The sequence below is a fragment of the Oreochromis niloticus genome, linkage group LG3 (assembly GCF_001858045.2).
Source record: "Oreochromis niloticus isolate F11D_XX linkage group LG3, O_niloticus_UMD_NMBU, whole genome shotgun sequence".
NCBI classification, from domain to species: Eukaryota; Metazoa; Chordata; class Actinopteri; order Cichliformes; family Cichlidae; genus Oreochromis; species Oreochromis niloticus.
In genome coordinates this window covers 80,567,534-80,589,641 of record NC_031967.2, presented here as the reverse complement: position 1 = coordinate 80,589,641, position 22,108 = coordinate 80,567,534, and the positions used below count along the sequence as shown (strand labels likewise).

At 42.6% G+C, this 22,108-nt stretch overlaps 1 protein-coding gene across 1 annotated transcript; it reads left to right on the top strand.

The window, feature by feature from the left end:
- Positions 1 to 18: 18 nt before the first annotated feature.
- LOC106096789 (ribonuclease inhibitor-like) lies at positions 19 to 14,193 on the top strand. Its single transcript, XM_025905245.1, has 8 exons — positions 19 to 56; positions 1,094 to 1,246; positions 4,331 to 4,507; positions 5,424 to 5,597; positions 7,071 to 7,247; positions 7,854 to 8,030; positions 10,640 to 10,813; positions 13,624 to 14,193. Exons 1-8 carry the CDS (start codon positions 19 to 21, stop codon positions 13,631 to 13,633), a joined length of 1,080 nt encoding a protein of 359 aa, XP_025761030.1. The 3' UTR covers positions 13,634 to 14,193.
- The last annotated feature ends 7,915 nt before the right edge of the window (positions 14,194 to 22,108 follow it).

Below are 22,108 nucleotides of genomic sequence, written 5' to 3'. Positions count from 1 at the left end.
AAAAGTGATACTGAACGTATGGCCTGTGGCCCACACGTGGCCCTCACAGGTCAAAGGTCACAGCACACAGCATTCTGTGAAACTACTGTGCTTCAGTAGTTATTACCATCACTGCTTTCGGAGCTGCATGTAATCATAGCTGATTGCCTTCTTTTAACAATCAGAATGACTACTATTCTAAAAGCAAGCACAAAAGAACCAATGAGAGTGAAAAACAGGATAATGAGCTCCAGACGGCCGTCTACATGTTGTAGTGGATTACGGTTACTAGGGGGTGCTGTCACAGCCATGCAGTCAGTGGACTGCTTTGCTTGTGCTGTTGTTGGTAAAGATGAAGTGAAAGTGAGCATTAAAACAATGAAAAGTGTCCACTGAGCCCATCTGAGTTTCTCATGCTCTTCTTTTATCCTCCATGTTTGTGCTGAACGCTGCTGTCACTCTTTTCCCTGTTCCCGCCCACTTTCCAACCAGTCAGCATTGGAGCATGCACAGCATTGTCCACACTGAGCTTTGTTGTGACTGCTTGCACTCGTCTGCAGAACATTCCCAGTACAATAACCAGCTGTGCATGAAGCTAACACCACCACGAGCAGCTGCTCAGTCGATTTGGAGGAGAAATGTCTCCAGCTTTTCACAGGCAGTATACAGAATGTAGATCTCCACAAAGACTGTGGAGAGCTCGTCCCAGACTCTAAATCCACACTTGTCTGCACAAAACTTCTCACACGTTCACCTCACAAGTGAAGCTCTCAGGTTCAGGTCCAGCTTGTTTATCTGGAGCTGCAGTAGATTAGTGATCCATCCTCACAAAGCAACACAGACACCAGATATGGAAACACAGCATCATGCTTTTATGATAAATGTATGACTTTAATGTAAAAAATTCAGAGTTTTTTCTCTTGTTGTGTTTCTTTGAAGCTGCTTCCTGTTGACTTCAGCTGTTTGGAGTTTCCATTTTTTAAACTTCTACATTCTGAACCTTCTTCAGCTCTGAACAGATTATGAAACTCTGAATGATTTCAAGCACACACTTTGTCTAATAAACTTCCATCTTTCATTCTTTATACAGATTGGACAGCTGTGGTTTGTCAGAGATCAGCTGTGATTATCTGGCAGCAGCGCTCAAGTCCAACCCCTCCCATCTGAGAGAGCTGGACCTGAGTGAGAATGACAAGCTGCAGGATTCAGGAGTGAAGCAGCTGTGTGGTTTTCTGGAGAGTCCAGCATGTGGACTTAAAACCCTGAGGTCAGCCACCATGTTTTAGTTGTGCTGAGATGAATATGATGTAAAAATTGTGCTGACGCTAAACTACAGACATAAGGCTGATATTATACTGATCCACACTGAAGATGTTCATGGTCAAGTCTGTTGTAGAAGAATGTTCATATTTCAAACAGTGATACTCAACCTATGGTCTGCGCACACATGCAGCCCTTTTCAATGGAGCACAGTAATTAAGGAAACCACTGATTACTTTGATCACATGCTGCAGAAAGCCTCTGTCATGTGTATCTCCAAAGCTAATTGGACATGACAGATCACATGTCTTAGTGACCTGGCTCTGCCGAATGGAGTCAACAGTGACATTAAGATGATAGATGATGATGATGAGATAGCCTTTATTTGTCAGTTGCAGTTGCCCGCAACCGAGATGACAGACCTTGTCAACCGTACATGCAATACACAAACATCACATTGGGGAGACACGTCAGGCTAAATAGCAAAGGAAAAAACTGTGAAATGTGTAACACAAAAGGATTATCCAGGAATGTACAGATATCATCGTACCATAACACAATAAAACACAGACAAGCAACATGGGAGAATATTCCAGTGTGTACAGCTGGATCTGGGACCGCTGCAATCTTCGATCGCACCTCCAACTTATCCGCTGTCCACATCAGATGAGAGGTAAGCATGGGAGGAGGTGTTGGATTTGGGGGAGGGAGGGTGATAGTGAGGGTATATATATATATATACATCCAAGAAAGGGTCTCCAGTATGAAGAGTTGGACAGCACCAGGGCCCGACATGGTTCACGCCTACTGGCTGAAGAAGCTGACTGCACTCCACGAGTGTCTGGCAGCACAAATGAACCAGCTGCTAGTTAACGAGAGTCACCCGGAATGGCTAACTGAAGGTCGGACGGTCCTGATCCCCAAGGACCCCAAGAAGGGACCGGTCCCATCCAACTACCGACCAATTACCTGCCTCAGTACTACATGGAAGCTCCTGTCAGGCATCATATCGTCTAAGATGAACAGGCACATGGGTCAATACATGAGCGAGGCACAGAAAGGAATTGGCAAGAATACCAGAGGCGCAAAACACCAGCTACTGGTAGACAGAACAGTCAACCGAGACTGCAAGACCAGACTGACCAACCTGTGCACAGCCTGGATTGTATTACAAGAAGGCCTATGACTCAATGCCCCACAGCTGAATACTGGAATGCCTAGAATTGTACAAGATCAACAGGACCCTAAGAGCCTTCATCAGGAACTCAATGGGGATGTGGCGTACAACACTAGAGGCCAACTCCAAGCCCATAGCACAAGTCACCATCAAGTGCGGGATCTACCAAGGAGATGCTCTGTCCCCACTGCTGTTCTGCATAGGCCTGAACCCCCTCAGTGAGATCATTAACAAGACTGGCTACGGATACCGACTACGAAACGGAGCAGTTGTCAGCCACCTCCTGTACATGGATGACATCAAGCTGTATGCCAAGAGTGAACGAGACATCGATTCACTGATCCACACTACCAGGATATACAGCAATGACATTGGAATGTCGTTCGGACTGGAGAAGTGTAGTCGGATGGTAACAAAGAGGGGGAAGGTAGTCAGAACTAAGGGGATTGAACTACCAGAAGGCAACATTGCAGACATAGAGGACAGTTACAAGTACCTGGGGATCCCGCAGGCGAATAGAAACCATGAAGAGGCCGCTAGGAAAGCTGCAACCACCAAGTACCTGCAGAGGGTCAGGCAAGTCCTGAGGAGTCAGCTGAACGGTAAGAACAAGATCCGGGCCATCAACACCTACGCCCTGCCCGTGATCAGGTACCCTGCTGGGGTAATAGGCTGGCCAAAGAAGGAGATAGAAGCCACTGACATAAAGACAAGAAAGCTCCTTACCATGCATGGAGGGTTTCACCCCAAGTCCAGCACCCTGAGGCTGTACGCTAGGCGGAAGGAAGGGGGCCGGGGACTGGTAAGTGTCAGCACCACAGTCCAGTATGAGACAAGAAACATCCACGAATACATCACGAAGATGGCCCCAACTGACAGCGTGCTCAGTGAATCCCTCAGGTAGCAGAAACCCAAGAAAGAGGAGGAAGGCGAGGAACCATCATGGAAGGACAGGCCCCTGCACGGTATGTACCACCGGCAGATAGAGGAGGTGGCTGATATCCAGAAATCCTACCAGTGGCTGGACAAAGCTGGACTGAAAGACAGCACAGAGGCACTAATCATGGCAGCACAAGAACAAGCTCTGAGTACAAGATCCATAGAGGCTGGGGTCTGTCACACTAGGCAAGACCTCAGGTGCAGGCTGTGTAAAGATGCCCCAGAGACAATCCAGCACATAACAGCAGGGTGCAAGATGCTAGCAGGCAAGGCATACATGGAACGCCATAACCAAGTGGCCGGCATAGTGTACAGGAACATCTGTGCCGAGTATAACCTGGAAGTCCCGAGGTCAAAATGGGAGACGCCCCCAAGGGTGATGGAGAATGACCGAGCTAAGATCCTGCGGGACTTCCAGATACAGACGGACAAAAATGGTGGTGGCTAACCAACCGGACATAGTGGTGCTAGACAAACAGAAGAAGACGGCCGTAGTGATCAATGTAGCGGTTCCGAATGACAGCAATATCAGGAAGAAGGAACACGAGAAGCTAGAGAAATACCAAGGGCTCAGAGAAGAGCTCGATAGGATGTGGAGGGTGAAGGTAACAGTGGTCCCCGTGGTAATCGGAGCACTAGGTGCGGTGACTCCCAAGCTAGGCGAGTGGCTCCAGCAGATCCCGGGAACAACATCGGAGATCTCTGTCCAGAAGAGCGCAGTCCTGGGAACAGCTAAGATACTGTGCAGGACCCTCAAGCTCCCAGGCCTCTGGTAGAGGACCCGAGCTTGAAGGATAAACCGCCCGCAGGGGTGAGATGGGTGTTTTTTTTTTTTTTTATATGTACATATCTATATATATATATATATATATATATATATATATAGATATAGATATAGATATATATACATATGCTACAAATTATTTCAAGCACACACTTTGTCTAATAAACTTACATTTTTCATTCTTTATACAGATTGGACAGCTGTGGTTTGTCAGAGATCAGCTGTGATTATCTGGCAGCAGCACTGAAGTCCAACCCCTCCCATCTGAGAGAGCTGGACCTGAGTGATAATGACAAGCTGCAGGATTCAGGAGTGAAGCAGCTGTGTGGTTTTCTGGAGTGTCCAGGATGTGGACTTGAAACTCTGAGGTCAGTCACCATATTTTAGTTGTGCTGAGATGAATATGATGTGAAAGTTTTGCTGACTGCAACCAAGTTCATAACAACTGAAGCGTGGCTCCATTCCTTTACATATTCCATGTTTTATAGTGAGAGTTTCCAGAAGAGCAAACATCGAACATGCCTCCAAACATGTAATGAGTCAGACTGAAATCATTTCTATAGAGAACAGTGTGAGTTCTCAGCAGGTCACGTCAATAAGAAGAACAAAACCGTGCAGCAGGAATGACTAAACCCACTAACAGTCTGATATTCCCTGTTCCTATTGGTCTACAGCATCATTATTAATACTGCTCCACCACCATGACTGCAGCTAACCAATGACCTTCTGTGATTTCAAGTGACGCTCTGTGACTCAGACTGGAGAAATGCTAAATTATTCCTACAAAGTGTGTGTGCTCAGCATGAGATGAGTTTGGTAGCTCTGTGTGTGCACAGATTAACTCCACAGGACATCTCCTATATCAAGAAACTCTGATAGTTTGTCCAACAGCGGAAATATTCAGAGAATATCTCAGAGAATATCTGTGAAGCAGAGGCTAAACGTAATAATGGGAATACTTCAGCTTTAGGTGTAGCTTTAGTGTAGAGCCTTCACCACAGTCCCACTGACGGCCTCCTGAATTGGTAATATTTTTGGACTCTGATATTTCTTGTTCCATTTTTTGGACTGTACAAATGTACAACTTTAGTGTGAAATTTCTTTTTCATTTGTTATGTTTGTTTCAAGCCTCTTCCTGTTGGCCTCTGCTGTTTGGAGTTTCCATTTTCTAAACTTCTACATTGTGAAATTTCTCCAGCTCTGAACAGATTATGAAATTATGAAATGAATGATTTCAAGCTCACACTTTGTCTAACAAACCGCCATCTTTCATTCTTTATACAGATTGAGGACCTGTGTTTTGTCAGAGAAGAGCTGTGAATATCTGGCAGCTGCGCTGAAGTCCAACCCCTCCCATCTGAGAGAACTGGACCTGAGTGACAACAACATGCAGGATTCAGGAATGAAGCAGCTGTGTGGTTTTCTGGAGGGCCCAGCATGTGGACTTAAAACTCTAAAGTCAGTAACCATGTTTTATTTGTGCTGAGATGAATATGATGTGAAAGTTGTGCTGACAGTAAACTGCAGATATAAGGCTGATATTATACTGATCCACACTGAGGATCTTCACGGTAAAGTCTGTTTTCTTCTTTTCTGGTTTAGTCCACTGACCGTAGAAGAACACTGTTCACATTTCAAACAGTGATACTCAACATATGGCCCGTGGCCCTCCACAGGGTGCCAACCGTCTAGCTGACCTTTCCTAATTCAGAGAGGGGACCCTGATTAACTGTGTAATGTTCTTCTTCAAAGTTCTAAGTATCAGACACAACAATGAATACTCAACAGCTGACTCTCTTTAGCTGGTCAAAGGTCACGGCACACAGCAATCTGTGAAACAGTAAAGGTATGGAGCAAGAATTATTCCACATTTAAAACTAAGACTGCTGCTCGGCATGCTGGGTAATCCTAGCTGCTCAGGTATTGGTCTGCTAGCGTCTGTAAGAGGCTCTGTGGCTGCAGACCACAGAAGAATAGAAAAGAGAGATGAAGGATAAAGAAAAGAGGCGAAGATGAAACAGAACTTTAGCTCCAGAGATGAGCTGTGTCTGTGTGGGTGGGTCTCAGGCACCTCCGCCCACACAGTGACAGAGAAGCAAGTGAAGAGTAATAAATAAACACTTTAACAGCAGACAGGATTTCATAAGCTGATGTACAAATGTGTAGAATGATGGTGGCAGGTACAGAAACAGGTCCATAAAGACTGAGGCGCGTCTCTATTCCTTTGGATATTCCATGTTTTGTAGTGAGAGTTTCAAGAAGTACAAACATCAAACATGCCTCCAAACGTGATGAGTCAGACTGACATCATTTCTACAGAGAACAGTGTGAGCTCTCAGCAGGTCACTTCAATAACGACAAACAGTGCAGCAAGCATGACTAAACCCACTAACAGTCTGATATCCCCGTGGTCTTGTTGTTCAACAGCATCATCAATGCTGCTCCACCACCATGACTGTAGCTGACCAATGAGTTTCTGTGACGTCATGTGACGCTCTGTGACTTAGACTGGAGAAATACTAAATGACTAACTTGAGAAACAGTCAAAGTACTGATCATTCCTACAAAGTGTGTGCTTAGTATAAGATGAGTTTGGTAGTTCTGTGAGTGCACAGATGGGCTCCACAGGAGATCTCCTGTACGAAGAAACTCTGAAAGTTTGTCCAACAGCAGGAAACATTTGAGAGAATATCTCAGAGAATATCTGTGAAGCAGAAGCTAAACATAATAATAAGAAAAGCAAACTAATGATAAAACTCCTGCTCTGAGCCAACATTTAAACATCACTATCAGACAGTGAAGGCTTCGAAAGACTGCTCACTAAACTTCTACATTCTGTACCTTCTTCAGCTCTGAACAGATTATGAAACACTGAATGATTTTAAGCACACACTTTGTCTAATAAACCTACATATTTCATTCTTTATACAGATTGTGGAACTGTGGTTTGTCAGAGATCAGCTGTGATTATCTGGCAGCAGCGCTCAAGTCCAACCCCTCCTATCTAAGAGAGCTGAACCTGAGTGAGAATGACAAGCTGCAGGATTCAGGAGTGAAGCAGCTGTGTGGTATTCTGGAGAGTCCAGCATGTGGACTTGAAACTCTGAGGTCAGTCACCATGTTTTAGTTGTGCTGAGATGAATATGATGTGAAAGTTGTGCTGATACTAAACTGCAGACATAAGGCTGATATTATACTGGCAGAAGTATATATTGGAGGAGGATCTTCATGGTAAAGTCTGTTTTCTTCTTCTCTGGTTTAGTCCATTGACTGTAGCAGAACAGTGTTCATATTTCAAACAGTGATAGTCAATGACACGGCCCGTTAACCTTTGCTAATTCAGAGAGAGGGGAGCCTGATTAACTGTGTAGTGTTCTTCTTCACAGGTCTAAGTATCAGACACAACAATGAATAATCCACAGCTGACTCTCTTTAGCAGGTCAAGTGGGCTCAGGCACCTCCGCCAACACAGTCACAGTGAAGCAGGTGTAGAGTAATAAATAAAGACTTTAACAGCAGACAGGATTTCATAAGCTTATGTACAAACATGTAGGATGGTGGTGGCAGGTATGGAAACAGGTCCATAAAGACTGATGCGCGTCTCTATTCCTTTGCATATTCCATGTTTTGTAGTGAGAAACATCGGACAGAAGCTAAACACAATAAGAGCACACACTTTATCTAATAAACTTACATCTTTCATTCTGTATACAGATTGTGGAGCTGTGGTTTGTCAGAGACGAGCTGTGATTATCTGGCAGCAGCACTGAAGTCCAACCCCACACATCTAAGAGAGCTGGACCTGAGTGAGAACAACAAGATGGAGGATTCAGGAGTGAAGCAGCTGTGTGGTTTTCTGGAGAGTCCAGGATGTGGACTTGAAACTCTGGGGTCAGTCACCATGTTTTATTTGTGCTGAGATGAACTTTCAATTCAATTCAATTTTATTTATATAGCGCCAAATCACAACAGCAGTCGCCTCAAGGCGCTTTATATTGCACAGTATATCCTATTATAATAGATACAGAGAAAAACCCAACAATCATATGACCCCCTATGAGCAAGCACTTGGCGACAGTGGGAAGGAAAAACTCCCTTTTAACAGGAAGAAGCCTCCGGCAGAACCAAGCTCAGGGAGGGGCGACCATCTGTTGTGACCGGTTGGAGTGAGAAAAGGAAAACAGGATAAACATAAAGACATGCTGTGGAAGAGAGACAGAGATTAATAACAGATATGATTTAATGCAGAGAGGTCTATTAACACATCATCAACGCATCATAGGAATCCACCGGCAGCCTATGCCTATTGCAGCATAACTAAGGGAGGATTCAGGGTCACCTGGTTCAGCCCTAACTATATGATTTAGCAAAAAGGAAAGTTTTAAGCCTAACCTTAAAAGTACAGATAGTGTCTGTCTCCCAAATCCAAACTGGAATCTGGTTCCACAGAAGAGGGGCCTGAAAACTGAAGGCTCTCCCTCTCATTCTACTTTTAAATACTCTAGGAACAACAAGTAGGCCTGCAGTGTGAGAGCGAAGTGCTCTAATAGGGTGATATGGTACTACAAGGTCATTAAGATAAGATGGGGCCTGATTATTTAAGACCTTGTATGTGAGGAGCATTAATTTGAATTTAATTCTGGATTTAACAGGAAGCCAATGAAGGGAAGCCAAAACAGGAGAAATATGCTCTCTCTTTCTAGTCCCTGTCAGGAGTCTTGCTGCAGCATTTTGGATTAATCGAAGGCTTTTCAGGGAGTGTTTAGAACTTCCTGATAATAATGAATTACAGTAGTCCTGTCTGGAAGTAATAAATGCATGAACTAGTTTTTCAGTATCACTCTGAGACAGGATATTTCCAATTTTAGAGATATTAGCAAATGGAAGAAAGCAGTCTTACATATTTGTTTACAGTTTTTCTCCATTGGTTTGGCTCATTTCTTGAAACAGAGATTACATTCTCAAAACTCTAAGATCATTTGGCAAAACACTCTTACAATTCAGCACAACACTATAGCTCACCTGCAAAAGCTCATATCTCTTCCGAAACTGTTCACTTAGGCTTCAATTTAAATCCCTTTCCCATCTAAACAGTCAGTGTCTCCAACTTGGCAAAGATCCTTCTCAATAGCTTTGGCTCATTTCTCGACACAGATCGGACATTCTCATCATTCTTGGTGCTTTTGTCAAAATAAACCTGGATGGTTGATCACAACAACATGGTCCACCTGCAAAAGCTCATATCTCTCCTAAAACAGTTCACTCATGTGTCTAAACTACATTTCTTGGTACTCTGAATAGTCAGTGCCCCCAAAATGCATCGTCCCTTTGGCATTGTGTGAGTACTGCCATACAAAATGTTTAGATGTTTTGTCACTATGGAGGACCAACAATATACAATAGAAAAGAGTAGCCTCCAAGGTTTGACATCACAGACTGCACTCACACTACCAAGGAAATTATAACCATTTTATATTCACACGCAAAGAAAGTTTCATACATATGTAAAAAGAAAATGTACATTACAGTAGGAAATTGTATGAACACGAAATCAAAAAACAAGGACTTATTCAGTGATCGCTGTACTCATTCTCCCGCTCTTGTCCACTGTCTTCACCCTCCTCACCTCCTATTTACACGCTGTTGTCCGTCTGGCCACAGATTCTCGTCCACATCACAGCGGATACTTTCTCTTGCGATGCAACGAGGGAAGAAACGGCGTGCATGCCGCAACCATCCCCTGCATTGATCTCCTGTAATGTCGTCACACGCTGCGTCCATAGCATGGAGCAGGGACGGCTGATCCTGAGCATGATGCTCATACACTCTCCACCTCCAGGCAGAGAAAAACTCCTCTATCGGATTGAGGAAAAGAGAGTAAGGTGGTAGGAACCCAATGACCATCCTTGGATGCGTTGAAAACAAGCCCCTAATGAGTGGGCTATGGTGGAAATTGACATTGTCCCATACAATTACATAAATGGGTAGGTGAGGCCCTATGAGACCTTTCTCATTTTCAGGGATAAAATCGGTATAAAGGCGATCCAAGAAGATGAGGAGCTTGTGTGTGTTGTATGGGCCAAGACTGGGGATGTGAGTGGCCACACCATTTTCAGAAATGGCAGCACACATAGTTATATTGCCCCTCGCTGACCTGGGACATCCACTGTGGCCCGGGGGCCAATAATATTACGGCCACGTCTTTGGCCCTTGGCCAGCTTGAAGCTTCATCCACGAACACCAGGATGTGAGGGGTCTCATGTCCTTCCAATGCCATTATTCTCTAAAATAGAGTAAAGAACATAAAATCAGTCATACAGAAGAGTCATATACTACAATTAGACAATTACATGTTCTCCCGCACAGGTTCAATATACTACAGGCCACTACTCCAGTGGTTCTAAACTAGTGATAGGCCTATGAGGCCTGATTATGAAACACTGAATGATTTCAAGCACACACTTTGTCTAATAAACCTACATCTTTCATTCTTTATACAGATTGTTGAGCTGTGGTTTGTCAAAGATCAGCTGTGATTATCTGGCAGCAGCTCTGAAGTCCAATCCCTCCCATCTGATAATGATGGACCTGGCTGGAAATAACATGCAGAATCCAGATGTGAAGCAGCTGTGTGATCTTGAGGAGAGTCCAGACTACAGACTGGAGACTCTGAGGTCAGTACAGTGTTGGAGTGAGTGGGTGGTGCTGTCAGCAGTGTTGTACTAAACACAATCAATATGAAACAAAGATCCAGTTTTTCCTGTAAAGCTGCAGCTTCTCAGTGAAGCTGTTAGAAGAGTATGGTAACAGGCTTCAGGATTGGACACAAACACTTCCTGTTTCTACCTTTTTGCGACCTATATGGTTACCATAGTAACAGCTCACATGCTCTCATCAAACACGGTCAGCAGCCAATCAGCTCTCTCAACAAAGCAGCGTGCAGACCAATGACTGCAATTATTTCCAAGTTTCAAGCAGTCTGCATTAAAAGGACAATTCAATTCAATTCAATTTTATTTATATAGTGCCAAATCACAACAAAAGTCGCCTCAAGGCGCTTTATATTGTACAGTAGATAGCACAATAATAAATACAGAGAAAAACCCAACAATCATATGACCCCCTATGAGCAAGCACTTTGGCGACAGTGGGAAGGAAAAACTCCCTTTTAACAGGAAGAAACCTCCGGCAGAACCAGGCTCAGGGAGGGGCGGCCATCTGCTGCGACCGGTTGGGGTGAAAGAAGGAAAACAGGATGAAAGACATGCTGTGGAAGAGAGACAGAGATTAATAACAGATATGATTCGATGCAGAGAGGTCTATTAACACATAGTGAGTGAGAAAGGTGACTGGAAGGGAAAAACTCAATGCATCATGGGAATCCCCGGCAGCCTACGTCTATTGCAGCATAACTAAGGGAGGATTCAGGGTCACCTGGTCCAGCCCTAACTATATACTTTAGCAAAAAGGAAAGTTTTAAGCCTAATCTTGAAAGTAGAGATAGTGTCTGTCTCCCGAATCCAAACTGGAAGCTGGTTCCACAGAAGAGGGGCCTGAAAACTGAAGGCTCTGCCTCCCATTCTACTTTCAAATACTCTAGGAACAACAAGTAGGCCTGCAGTGCAAGAGCGAAGTGCTCTAATAGGGTGATATGGTACTACAAGGTCATTAAGATAAGATGGGGCCTGATTATTTAAGACCTTGTATGTGAGGAGCAGGATTTTGAATTCAATTCTGGATTTAACAGGAAGCCAATGAAGGGAAGCCAAAACAGGAGAAATCTGCTCTCTCTTTCTAGTCCCTGTCAGTACTCTTGCTGCAGCATTTTGGATTAGCTGAAGGCTTTTCAGCGAGTTTTTAGGACATCCTGATAATAAAGAATTACAGTAGTCCAGCCTGGAAGTAATAAATGCATGAACTAGTTTTTCAGCATCACTCTGAGACAGGATATTTCTAATTTTAGAGATGTTGCGCAAATGGAAGAAAGCAGTCTTACATATTTGTTTAATATGTGCGTTGAAGGACATGTCCTGGTCAAAAATGACTCCAAGGTTTCTCACAGTGTTACTGGAGGCCAAGGTAATGCCATCCAGAGTAAGAATCTGCTTAGATACCATATTTCTAAGATTTTCAGGGCCGAGTACAATAACCTCAGTTTTATCTGAATTAAGAAGCAGAAAGTTAGCGGCCATCCAGGTCTTTATGTCTTTAAGACATTCCTGCAGTTTAACTAATTGGTCTGTGATACCTGGCTTCATGGATAGATAGAGCTGCGTGTCATCTGCATAGCAGTGAAAATTTATGCTATGTCTTCTAATGATGCTGCCTAAGGGAAGCATGTATAATGTAAATAGAATTGGTCCTAGCACTGAACCCTGTGGAACACCATAATTGACCTTAGTGTCTGAAGAGGACTCTCCATTTACATGTACAAATTGGAGTCTATTAGATAGATATGATACAAACCACTGCAGTGCAGTACCTGTAATACCTACAGCATGTTCTAATCGCTCTAGTAGGATATTATGGTCAACAGTATCGAATGCAGCACTGAGGTCTAGCAGGACAAGCACAGAGATGAGTCCACTGACAAAGGACAAAGGTCACTCATTTGATGATGCCAATGTTCACATTTTGGACAGAGAAGACAGATGGTTTTAAAGAGGAGTGAAAGAAACCATCTATGTCCGCTGTGAACGATCTTTGAACAGAGGTGGTGGTTTACGACACCAACTGTCTGCCATCTGTAATCCAGTTTTGAGATCCCTTCCTAGACTCCTTAACACCCACTCACATCCTGGGCCTTTTGACATCAATAAATCACATGATGGGGTGGGGCTAGGATGCACAATTAGTTCACCTAAAACCTGTTTTCACACCTTGTCTCGTGTGATTAGGAAGAGGATGAATATGGAGTCCATGTCCCCTTTGGGGACACTCGCATAGGGCTTAAATCTGGGACTCTCCACCATTTGACCCTAGAACTGAAAAAGCTTCTCAGATGAGAGGTGAAACATCTTCAAGCAACTTAAAGAAGTCCAGACGCTTTTCTTTCCAAGCTCTTTAGACTATGATGACCTGAATGACTGAGAACCTTCGCAGACAACACAGTCTGTAGGTGAGGAAGAATTTAGTGAGACCAGATGTTTGGATGGAATTCCTCCAGTTAACAGCTGGAACCATTCCATCTGGACTGTTGGGTTGTTGTTGTTGGGGTTCCTACAGAGCTCAGAGTGGACACACCAAGGTTATTCTAATTAATGAAACTCCAAAATAAACTAGGAGTGAAAAACATTTTCATCAACTTCAATAAAAATCCAAAGTACAGATTAGAAAAAGTGAAACAACGAGTACTAGTACAGTCTCAGCACTGAAGGCCCTGCTGCTCTTTATACTGGATGTGCTGCATCACTGACTGACAGCTGATGAAGAGTCTCTGGAAACACTCATTTATCTCCTCTGCTCTTCCTTCTTCTCTCTGCAGGTGGATGTGATGAGGGTAGACAGGACGATGTGTGTGCTGAGAGAGGAGGAGCTGTGTCCTGATGATCCAGAGAGGTTGAAGCAGGAGCAGCTTGTGTGTAGAGATGCTCTGACTGGGCCATGTTACTGTGAGGTGGAGTGGAGAGGAGAGCTTCATCCAGCAGTGACTGACAGATGCATGAGAAGAAGTGCAGATGACTGTCAGTGCTGTAGAGTGAACTGCTCTGAGAACAGCTCCACTGTCAGACACAATTTAGAGTCCAGCATCATTCCTGTGTGTCCCTCTGGATCTAATAGAGGATCGCCAGTGTATCTGGACTGCTCTGCTGCTGCTCTGTCCTTCTACAGTCTCTGCACAGTCTCTGTCTGACACTGGCTTCAGACCCTCCTGGATCAAACTCACCTGGAAAGGCTTTTAGACATCTTTGAATAAAAAAAAAAAACATAATGTTTTTATAAGATAAATATCATGTTTTCATGTATGTGTGCAGTTTGAGCCTCAGTGGATGAATCAGTACTTAATGTTTAATGTCGACACTAATGATCAATAAATTTCCTGAATGGAATCAAAGGAATGACTCAGACTAATTTGTTCCTGCTTTTCTCTCATGTTGATCTGATCCAGACCTCCAACTTCTGCCCTCCACCTCACATTAGTCACCCAGCACAGCAGCTTTAACGTACTTAGAGTACAGAACAAGACTTTTTACTGCATTCAGGGAATACAGATGACTGAGCACGACCAACACAGTAAAAGTAGCACAGAAACACACTAAGAGGAGGAAGACTTCTCTTCATCCTTCCTGCCATCATTAATGAAGTTTAGATGACAGACACATCCTGGACAGGGAGGAACGCTGGTTTGAGCGCGGAGTCAAGGAGGCCATTTACGTGAAAAGGGAAAGACCATCTCTTAGTCAAGGAGGGGGCCTAAGGGTACATCTTTCGCCATCTTACAATGCTGTGTTTGCCGCCATTCCCCAACCCTCTGTGAATGGTACTCATGGCCATTGATCAGCGGTCTTTGATCAGTGGGTTTTGGTCAGTGGTTGTTGATCAATGGTCATGAGAATTTGCATAATTAAGATTAAGGAACTGACCTCCCAGCCCATTGTTCCCTCAGCGGGCTGGTTTCAGTCAGTCATGCAAATATACTGTTTATAAGATTGGGGAAACCTGGAGTCAGCTGAGACTGAAGAAGTCACTGGGATGAGTGACGAAACGTTTCTCCCACTGAAAACGCTACGTCCAGATGAACAGAATCTGAAGAAGCTTCTCAGATGAGAGGTGAAATGTCTTCAAGCAACTCAAAGAAGTCCAGACGCTTTCCTTTTTAAGCTCCTTAGACTACGATGACCTGGATGACTGAGAACCTTCACAGACAGAATCAACTTTTGGAGATTTACTTTCCTGGACAATTGAGAATGCATCAAGACGTAGCTGACAGACAGTATCTGAGAAAAAAATCATCAGTGACATCATTATAAATATTTATAATGCTGTTATTGATCCAAGTGTAATACTGGCCAACATTACTCTACATCCATGTGGCTCAAAGGATTTCTTACAAAGTTGAAGGAGTTCAAGATTGAGGAGGCTGAGGAGCTGTTGGCTCTATGAGCTGCTCAGACTCTTCTGCCATCTAGTGGTCTTCTGTGCAAACTGCTATTTACACAAATCTACTGAGAGGGGAAAAAACTTCAGTTCTTTGAAACATAATTGATGAAGTCTGTAGTGCATGAAAAACCAAATGAAGGCAGCATGACAGCCTTTGATTACACAAACATGACATAGGAGTAATCAGTGGAGAACAACTATTGATTATCCTGAGCTGAAGCTAGTTATACCCTCTGCACATGAGCAGCTTGAGCTGATTATATATATATATATATATATATATATATATATATGTGTGTGTGTATATATATGCACTTTTAGCAGTGATGAGGACGTGGAGCATGACGTTAAGTGCAAAATTGGGAAGCATGGGCAGCCTTTCAACGACTACGACCTATATGGATGACCACGCACTGCCTTTATCAACCAAGTTGTGGCTCCTGAAGACCATCGTTATACCGATGGCACTGTATGAAGCGAAGACTTGGAAATCAACTGGAAAGATCAACCGCCATCTTGACGTCTTCCAAAAATGTTGTCTTCGACGGCTGCTCAAGATCACATATCGGGATTGCATTACCAATGAGGAAATATATCGCCGTGCGGGAGTAGAGCCGCTCCATGTCCAAGTCACCAAGCGTCAGATTTGAACCGACGCTTCAGAAAAATGGGGTCATTTTGGGGGTCAAAAATGACCCCAAATAGAAACAATGGATTTTGCTATAAATTCGGTCGTTATTCTTCAAAAACTTTAAAATGAAGAGTTGTAATATTTTCATATTTGATTTATTCCTCATAAAACATGATTGTGACATGAGGCCCTTTGCATTTTTATTTATTTTTTCATTAATTTTATGAAATTGCAGTTTTTGTATCACTTGTATCACTTTTGTATGCTTGCTCTGCATATACTGCAGAAGCTGGGTCTTCCCTCTGAAAGGCACAAGTTGTTCATCCACTGTAACACAATCACTGAGGATGAATTTCTTCCTGCAGTTGACCAGGAACAGGCCCCATATGTACCGGGAAGCTGCCATGTGGTTTGTTTTCAGTCGGTAGGCTCTGGTCCTCTTGTCATCAAAGTGCAAGAAACGTTGAATATCTTTAAATCTTTGAATTGACATAGTGTCCTTGTACAATGGGTTATGCAGAGGACTCCCAAAAAACACACAGACTGGTACATCCCAGTTCTTCTCACTTCCTGCAAGAATGGTCAATCAAATGAAGGCTAGGAGCTTATGTTTGATTACATTTTTCCACTCTTTTCCCCTGTCTATGGCTACTCTTTATGCCTACATGTTTGTGCATGTCAGCACCTCTTCTATTATATTATCAGACATGAACATCTTCCATGCATCTGTTGGGGAGACAGTACTAAACCCAGGTGCAAGATCTGGCCGACTAATTCAGAATATTGTGGCTAGAGCAGTAAGAGGGGCTTATTTTGTTAGACTCAATATCCATTTCCCCTTCAGGGGACTGATCAGAGGGCTCCTCTGTATATGACTGGTCTTGTTCAGTGTGGGGGACAATAGTCTGGGTCCTCTATATCTTAGATGTCAGATTCTGAGTCAATGCCTCCGATGGGCTCTTCATCCCATCCGTCCTGGATCATTTGTAGGGCAAGATCCACAGGGATCCTAGCTGGCCTCATAGCAGCCATGCTACTTTAAATATATATATTTAAAAAAAAAACATCAGAAAGGACAATGTTTGAAATGCACAGGAAACTATAAACAGGGCTGCACATAAATGGCCCGCAGGTGCGCATTTGCTGTCAAAATAAAAGACACGTACCAGATAAGAAGTTGGAACGCTCGTTTGCGTACATTAGATGCTCTGGAGGAGGACAGACATTTGTTCAGAACTCTTAAAGATGTCGAAGAAGCAAGCTCCATAAGCAATTACTTTGGTGTTCCTCCACCGCAAAAGAAGTGCGGATTCTCTGAATTTCCGGGAATACTTTTATTTTGACAGCGAATGCACACCTGCGGACCACTTATGTGCAGCCCTGACTATAAATCATGTATATTATTGTGTAAAGATTAATTCTTTATCCATCAGAAGTGTAAGTGGGTCAGTCAGAGTTGCTAAGAATGAAAGTTTCATAGAAGATTCCATAGGAACTGCTTGGGGTCATTTTTGACCCCACTTGTGGAAGAGTGGGGTAGTGATACAAAAGCTGCATTTTTTTTAATTAATGAAAAAATAAATAAAAATGCAAATGGACTCATGTTACAAACATATTTTATGAGGAATACCTGGAATATGAATATATTACCACTTTGCATTTTAAAGATTTTGAAGAAAAACAACCCATGGGGTCATTTTTGACCCCATGTGTGCATCTAAGGGTTAAAAATGCATTAAAACGGGAAAAGCAAGTGTTTGCCAATGCAAACCTGTAACAGCTCTGTCACCTGGCTTGCCTCCACGCATCTGATTTAGTGATGTGTCGGTTGCGAACGAAATGGCTCTTAGAGCCGACTCCTTGACGTGAACAACGCGAGCCAGTGCCGTGTTTTTTTTTTCTTTCTTTCTCTCACCCTCTGTCTCGCACTTTTTTTCCGCTTCACTCCGCACACGAGCCTTGTGCTTTGCACTAGGCAGAGGGGGGAGGGGCAGTAGTTGGTAAATGGTAAATGGCCTGTATTTATATAGCGCTTTTCTAGTCCCTAAGGACCCCAAAGCGCTTTACACAATCAGTCATCCACCCATTCACACACTGATGATGGCAAGCTACGTTGTAGCCACAGCCACCCTGGGGCGCACTGACAGAGGCGAGACTGCCGGACACTGGCGCCACCGGGCCCTCTGACCACCACCAGTAGGCAACGGGTGAAGTTTCTTGCCCAAGGACACAACAACCGAGAGTGTCCGAGCCGGGGCTCAAACCTGCAACCTTCCGATTACAAGGCGAACTCCCAACTCTTGAGCCACGATCGCCCTACAACAATGTCACATTAGAAAGGTATAGTAATCATCCATAACTATTTTCAGTTGCGGATGATAAAGGATTCAGAACGTTTATTCATGCAGGCCCATATGACAGAGAATATGCATCTTCTTTTTGTTTTACATTTTTTAATTTATATTTAATTGTGCTTTGGCTTGCAGTGTTTTGTGTTGTTTCACTTTAATTTTGTTTAAAAGGAAAAAGCAGAAAATTTAAATAGTTAAAAGTTGAAATGTAAATAGTTGGTTTTTGTATTATATGATTTATTTATTAGATTTTATGTGGAGTGAATAAATAAAAGTATATTTACGGTGGACCCTAGAGGCAAAACACGTGCAAACTGAATCACATACAAACTCCAAAACATGTAAAAACTCAGAAACACGTACAAACTCCAAAACACAACAGAAGTGCTCCAGGATGCTAGGCGCAGTGTTGAGCTTTTGTTACCTAGTGGCTACACAAGCCAAGAAGTACAAACGACTGGATTTGGTGAGTAGGAGTAACAGGTAAACTTTTTTTTTTTTTAAATTATTTGAATATATATGAGTGCCTGTGTATAAATACACAAACAATACACATGTGCTTTCAATTGTGTACTTTATATGATTTAGGTAGCTCTCTTTTTGGAAGGTCAGTTAACACTAGAAATGTGTTTTTGGGGTTCGTACATGCTTCGGAGTTTGTACGTGCTTTTTGGTGTTTGTATGTGTTTTGGAGTTTGTACATGCTTCGTCTCTAGGGCCACCGTATATATTTATATGTAAACATATAAATAAAACCAAATTTTTTTACGTTAGTAATTTCTTTTGTGCATAATTTTATATTGTTTTTGATAATAAATTAATTAAAGCAACAAAACAACTTGAAGAGCCAGTTGGGAGCCGAAAGAGCTAGTTCTCTAAAAAGAGCTGGAATTCCGATCACTACAGTAGATGTCTTTCTGAAAGTGCTGTAACTAAGTTTAAGAATATAATCCACCCACTGTTATCATCATCAATGCCCTGAACGCTACTCCAACAGAATCGATTATCTCGTTAATAATTTTACCTCCTCACTACGTATGGCTCTGGATACTGTAGCGCCTGTGAAAACTAAGACCTCAAATCAGAAGTCCCTGACTCCGTGGTATAATTCTCAAACACGTAGCCTAAAGCAGATACCTCGTAAGCTGGAGAGGAAATGTTGTGTCACAAATTTAGAGGATCATCATTTAGCCTGGAGAAATAGTTTGTTCCTTTATAAGAAAGCCCTCCGCAAAGCCAGAACATCTTACTATTCGTCACTGATTGAAGAAAATAAGAACAACTCCAGGTTTCTCTTCAGCACTGTAGCCAGGCTGACAAAAAGTCAGAGCTCTACTGAGCCAACAATCCCTTTAACGTTAACTAGTAATGACTTCATGAACTTCTTCACAAATAAAATTTTTATCATTAGAGAAAAAATTACCAATAATCATCCCACAGATGTAATATTATCTACAGCTACTTTTAGTACCATTGATGTTAAGTTAGACTCTTTTTCTCCAATTGATCTTTCTGAGTTAACTTCAATAATTACTTCATCCAAACCATCAACGTGTCTTTTAGACCCCATTCCTACAAAACTGCTCAAAGAAGTCCTGCCATTAATTAATGCTTCAATCTTAAATATGATCAACCTATCTCTAATAATCGGCTATGTACCACAGGCCTTCAAGGTGGCTGTAGTTAAACCTTTACTCAAAAAGCCATCTCTAGACCCAGCTTTCTTATAATTATAAGACTGCTGGGTCTAGCTAATTATGGGTCTACCTAATTATATGCCAATCTCCAACCTTCCTTTCATTTCAAACATCCTTGAAAGAGTAGTTGTCAAACAGCTAACTGATCATTTGCAGAGGAATGGCTTATTTGAAGAGTTTCAGTCAGGTTTCAGAGCTCATCACAGCACAGAAACAGCTTTAGTGAAGGTTACAAATGATCTTCTTATGGCCTCTGACAGTGGACTCATCTCTGTGCTTGTCCTGCTAGACCTCAGTGCTGCGTTTGATACTGGTGACCATAATATCCTACTAGAGCGATTAGAACATGCTGTAGGTATTACAGGTGCTGCGCTGCAGTGGTTTGTATCATATCAATCTACCAGACTCCAATTTGTACATGTAAATGGAGAGTCCATTTCACCCACTAAGGTCAATTATGGAGTTCCACAGGGTTCAGTGCTAGGACCAATTCTGTTTAAATTATACATGCTTCCCTTAGGCAGCATCATTAGAAGACATAGCATAAATTTTCACTGCTCTGCAGATGACACGCAGCTCTATCTATCCATGAAGCCAGATAACACACACCATTTAGTTAAAATGCAGGAATGTCTTAAAAACATAAAGACCTGGATGGCCGCTAACTTTCTGCTTCTTATTCCAGATAAAACTGAGGTTATTGTACTCGGCCCTGAAAACCTTATGGATATGTCCTTCAATGCTAATATTAAACAAATATGTAAGACTGTTTTCTTCCATTTGCTAATATCTCTACAATTAGAAATATCCTGTCTCAAAGTGACGCTGAAAAACTAGTTCATGCATTTATTACTTCTAGGCTGGACTAGTGTAAGTCATTATAATTTATATATTATTATTTATATACCTAAAATCTCCATGAAAAGCCTTCAGTTAATCCAAAATGCTGCAGCAAGAGTCCGGACAGGGACTAGAAAGAGAGAGCAGATTTCTCCTGTTTTGGCTTCCCTTCATTGGCTTCCTGTTAAATCCAGAATTGAATTCAAAATCCTGCTCCTCACATACAAGGTCTTAAATAATCAGGCCCCATCTTATCTTAATGACCTTGTAGTACCATATCACCCTATTAGAGCACTTCGCTCTCACACTGCAGGCTTACTTGCTGTTCCTAGAGTATTTAAAAGTAGAATGGGAGGGAGAGCCTTCAGTTTTCAGGCCCCTCTTCTGTGGAACCAGCTTCCAGTTTGGATTCGGGAGACAGACACTATCTCTACTTTTAAGATTAGACTTAAAACTTTCCTTTTTGCTAAAGCATATAGTTAGGGCTGGACCAGGTGACCCTGAATCCTCCCTTAGTTATGCTGCAATAGACGTAGGCTGCCGGGGATTCCCATGATGCATTCAGTATTTCTTTTTCAGTCACCTTTCTCACTCACTGTGTGTTAATAGACCTCTCTGCATCGAATCATATCTGTTATTAATCTCTGTCTCTCTTCCACAGCATGTCTTTCATCCTGTTTTCCTTCTTTCACCCCAACCGGTCGCAGCAGATGGCCGCCCCTCCCTGAGCCTGGTTCTGCCGGAGGTTTCTTCCTGTTAAAAGGGAGTTTTTCCTTCCCGCTGTCGCAAAAGTTCTTTCTCATAGGGGGCCTTTTTTTTTTCTCTTTATCTATTATTGTAGGGTCTACCTTACAATATAAAGCACCTTGAGGGGACTGTTGTGATTTGGCGCTGTATAAGTAAAATTGAATTGAATTGAATTGAATGTTTGTGGTTCAAACAGGAAAACCAGCAGAAATAAATGACAACCTGCCAGAGATCAAAATGTTTCTGAGGTGCTCCAGAATCACCTCACCACCTCTCTGCGTGTTTCCTTCCTGCTAAGAATTTACTTTCACTTCCTGAACTTAACGGAGTGGAGCTTATTGCTGGTGTGTGTGTTTGAAGATATTGTAAGTTTGCTTTGTTTCCTTCTTTAACAGTTTGTCTTTAGGAACTTTACTGTTTGTTCAGCTCATGTTTGATTTATTCACACAACAATATGTGTCTTTTTATTTCCGGTCTCTCCATTAAAGTCAGTCTATAATGTTTTCGTGGCTAACATCAGTTGTGTGCAGCTTAGTTCCAGCACAAATCTCCCACTCCATAGTTCACAGTAACAGACTGATATGAAAAAAAAAATCCAAGTTA